This window comes from Dermacentor albipictus, unplaced genomic scaffold, assembly GCF_038994185.2.
Source record: "Dermacentor albipictus isolate Rhodes 1998 colony unplaced genomic scaffold, USDA_Dalb.pri_finalv2 scaffold_113, whole genome shotgun sequence".
Classification (NCBI taxonomy): domain Eukaryota; kingdom Metazoa; phylum Arthropoda; class Arachnida; order Ixodida; family Ixodidae; genus Dermacentor; species Dermacentor albipictus.
The window spans coordinates 43,921-47,961 of NW_027225667.1; the positions used below are offsets into that span (position 1 = coordinate 43,921).

Here is a 4,041-nt window from a genome sequence, read left to right on the forward strand (position 1 = left end):
TTTCTGGAAACCAACAGCAATGTTGCATTATAATTAAATATTTCTCTTTCTACCTTTCACAGGTTTCTGGCAACTGGCGGTTCTATGATCGACATTGCTATGAGCTACCGCATGCATGTAAGCACGGTCTCCGGCATTCTGAAAGAGACCCTGCCTGCCATTTGGGACTGCCTTTCCCCACTTGTGCTGCGAGAGCCGACCTCAGAAGAATGGGAGCTCATCAGAGAGGGGTTCGACAAGAAATGGGACTTTCCCAATGCTGTCGGGTGCATAGATGGCAAACACTTCGCAATTACGTGCCCTGACGAGAATGGTTCGGAGTATTATAATTACAAGGGGTTTTGTTCATTACTGATGCTGGCAGTTGCCGACGCAAACTGCCGCTTTGTACTGGTAGATATTGGTGCCAAGGGCCGACTCTCTGACGGCTCTTTCTATCAAAAAAGCCCGATCAGAAAGAGCTTTGAAGACAACACACTTAACTTGCCTTCGGGCTATAACGGGTGGCCATTGTGCATCGTCGGAGATGCAGCAGTTCCCTTGCGGCCTTACTTAATACGCCCTTACCCCGGCAGACAACTGTATGACACGAAAAGAGTGTTTAACTATAGGCTCTCAAGGGTACGCCGTTGCGTTGAGAATGCGTTTGGAATTTTGGTTTCCCGGTGGCGCTGCTTCCTGGGAGCTGTTAGTGGTGATGTGGAGTTGCTAACAAACATGGTTAGTGCGGCGGTGTGCCTACATGATTTTCTGCTGTTCGACAATGCCTATTGCCCTAATGATTATGCTCATAGGGTCAGTGGCGGCAGAGTGCAAGAAGGCGGTTGGAGGCAGAGTATAGCGTATATAAACCAGCAGAGTACTGGCCATGGCAGCCGCTCAGCTTCAGATGCCATGAGAATTCGAGACGCCATTGCAGAGTACTTCATATCCCCATGGGGTTCTTTGCCATGGCAACTGAGGGTAGTCAGGCGATGCTAATGCACAGCATGAAGTTGTTGCCCCTCTGTCTGTAAACTGCGTTCTTTTCCATGCAAAGCAAGCAAAAATCACACATAAGCTCAATATGTGAAACTTCATTTATCAATCTCGTGATCGGTCAGTTCAGGAGTTATACATGGTTTGCACCAGTGACATATAACACGCGTGTTGCGGCGGTTCTTGTAACATTTCTGCTCCTGCTTCTAGTACAGGCATACCACATCAAGTTGTGTGCAAGTTTCGTGTAACATGCTATTGAACTGCTTTCGTATATGACGTTTAGTGTGAACACATCAAGGTGCGTAGGATTATATTGCGGAAGGCATTTCACTTATAAGTCAACATGTGCTGTGTGAGTAAACATATGGTGGAATTTCAGCAGGGGGCCTCTTTTCCTTCCTGTTTCCCATCAATAGAAGTCTCAAAGCACGAGATCAGTTGTAAGAGTATAAAGATGTGCTATTTCGTCTCGGTGATTCGAAAGCATTTTTCCAGCGTAAAATTAGACAGTCTGTAGGAAACAAACACAAGCAGGACAAACAGAGGACTCGGCTTTCTGCTGCATGTGTCCCTTTCCTATGTCCTGTCTAATTCTGCGCTGAAAAAAAAATGCTTTCAAGTTACCAGGATATCACATACACCTTGCATTGCGAATAAATGAAGCGGTGAAAGAGGCAGGAGACTACTAACTACATTGAAACTTGCAATACTTACAGTGAAATAGGTCAACACTCAAACAACAAATATATTCCAGCTATGCAGCTGACTAAAACAATAGGAACATGAACACAATGATATCACGAAACTGCACTGCATGGCAGGAAATGCAAAAAAAAAAGGGGAACTGCAATGCCCTTCAGGTTAATAAAAGAAACAAAGCGCAAATAATGTATTTGCTGTCACCTACGCTTCAAAAAGTATACCTTAATATTAAGCCTCATACTGGTCAAATTCTGCTAAGAGTTCCGTTATTTTAACCTTAAAGCGAGAGGCAGTTCTCGTTGGCCTCCTGTCAAGGCTCATGGCAATAGACTGCCCGAAAGCCTCGTTCTCTGTGGTGTGTTTGCCGAGCTGTGAAAGGAGCCGTTCCTCGAAGTAGTCGCAACTCCTTCCTTTCTTTGACCGTTTTGATGGTGGCTCGCTCACTGTGAAGTCTTCCTGACTGGCAGGTTGACCAGGACTAGCTGCTGCAGGCTCCAAGTCATCAGCATTGGCGATGGGCGATGGTGCTGACGAATTGCCTTGTATTGCGTTAAAGATTTCTTCTGCTGTTGAGGCGCTGTCATCACCTCTTGGCACGGCACCTGACCCCACGTTGCAGGTAGTCCTGAAAAAAAAAAACAGGTTCGACTCTAGTTAGTTCAGTTTTCTCGTTTCCTTTTTTTTTTACTGCAAAAAGAGTGCCAATGTCTGTCGAGTCAAACAGCGTTACACACAGAGATGAAGACGAAAGTAAGACAAAAACATGAGATCTAACTACAACTGATGTATGCAATTCAGTTTGAATTCAGGGCCCACGCAATTGTCCTGCCTTCGTTTTCGTGCCTGTGGGTAGCGCTGTTCCAATACGCAAAATGCTGAACCAACTTTCCCAATTGTCCACGTTTGTACCAGTTTCACAAAGCGAAAATGCTGGTGTTGTGAAACGTCGGTGAGTATAGCCTTCCAGAAGCAGGAGCCACCTCCCCGACCGATATCCTGACCCTTTGCAACCCTCGATCCACCCCCAGCACTAACAGCAAAGCTGCAAGCCGAACAACCAAGCAACCAAAAGCCAATGCACATGTCATGTTAGCCCAAAACGAAGTCTACGCCAGTTCCAAGAATGCAGTTGGGCCGAACTCGTGAAACCAAACATGCAAAAACACGCAACACCGAAGCACAATCGGAAGCATGAGGATTCACAGAATTTTCGCAACAGATGTCGGACCGTCCGGCAAGTTTATTTGATGGCATGGTCGGCATTACTCTATCTTTCGAAAGCTGGCAAAACGTTCATCTGATTTTACTACGGATTCGGTCCCCTCATCTCAGTGCCGCATAAAAGCTGTGAAACATTCCGAAATGACGAGCAATTGCTGACAGACTTCTCCGGGGCCTTCACCCGAAACCATGCTGTTAAACGCCATACAGCCCAGCAGTTCATAGGCAGTTACATGAAACAAAAGAAAAAGCAAAAAAACGGATTCTAAATCCTCCAGCACGGACGGCGAAAGTCACGGTACAAAAGCATAAATTAACGAAGGAGACTCAGTGCACATGTGCGTGAACGTAGCACCCAATTCATGCCGTACAATGAACACACTTCATCCGCGTACCACCACGTACCTCAAGCAGTGAAAGCAAACATTGCAAAACTAAGAGAAACCAACTCACTTTCTGGGACGACCACAGTTCTTGTAAAAGCTCATTGCATCGGCAAACTCCCACGTCTGCCTCGCGACGTAGGCGCTGCCGCTCCTCGTTGCGAGCTCGACTGCTTCGAGTTCACGGGTAAAGCGATCTCGGAGCTTCTTCCACAACTTGTGGCATTCTTCAACTACACACGGAAAGGAGGGACAAAAAATACCGATCAAACAGTACGGTACGTGCGTGCAGCAAGTGGCATGCTTCGGCCGAGAAACGTGCAAATGAAGCCGAACACAGCTCACCTGTAGAGAGACCGCTGCTGTGCCGTATCTGTTCCCACGCGTTCTCTTTGCGCTGTTGGTCCCTGAAATCGAGTCGCTTAGTGTCGTACACGCAGGGGTGTTGTTTTATGGCTTCGATAAACCTCTCCACAACGCTATCCGATGCAAGTTCAGCGTTTGAGCCGCTGGCGCCACTCATGTTGTTCGCACAGGCATCCGCCATTTTCCTCCGCGCGATGCATTGTGGGTCGGCGTGGTCGGCGGCGCCGGCGCGCGAATGGAGCAAGAGCCAAATCTACGCCGGGCACGTCGGGGCGCGCTGGCAGCCGCCGGTTACGTCGGCGCTGCAGTGCGTCGGACTATAGACGAGGAAAGCATGGCCAGGCGGCGCTACTGCGCCTCCTGAGAGCGCCCCAATGTGGAAACGCCA

The 4,041-nt window shown here is 48.1% G+C and overlaps 1 protein-coding gene across 1 annotated transcript; it reads right to left on the bottom strand.

The window, feature by feature from the left end:
- Positions 1-1,911: 1,911 nt before the first annotated feature.
- LOC135901390 (transcription factor Adf-1-like) lies at positions 1,912-3,810 on the bottom strand. The gene is made up of 3 exons (XM_065431141.1): positions 3,633-3,810; positions 3,358-3,520; positions 1,912-2,308 (listed from the first exon to the last, which is right to left on the bottom strand). The coding sequence occupies exons 1-3, from the start codon at positions 3,808-3,810 to the stop codon at positions 1,912-1,914; spliced, it is 738 nt and encodes a 245-aa protein (XP_065287213.1).
- Between the last annotated feature and the right edge of the window lie 231 nt (positions 3,811-4,041).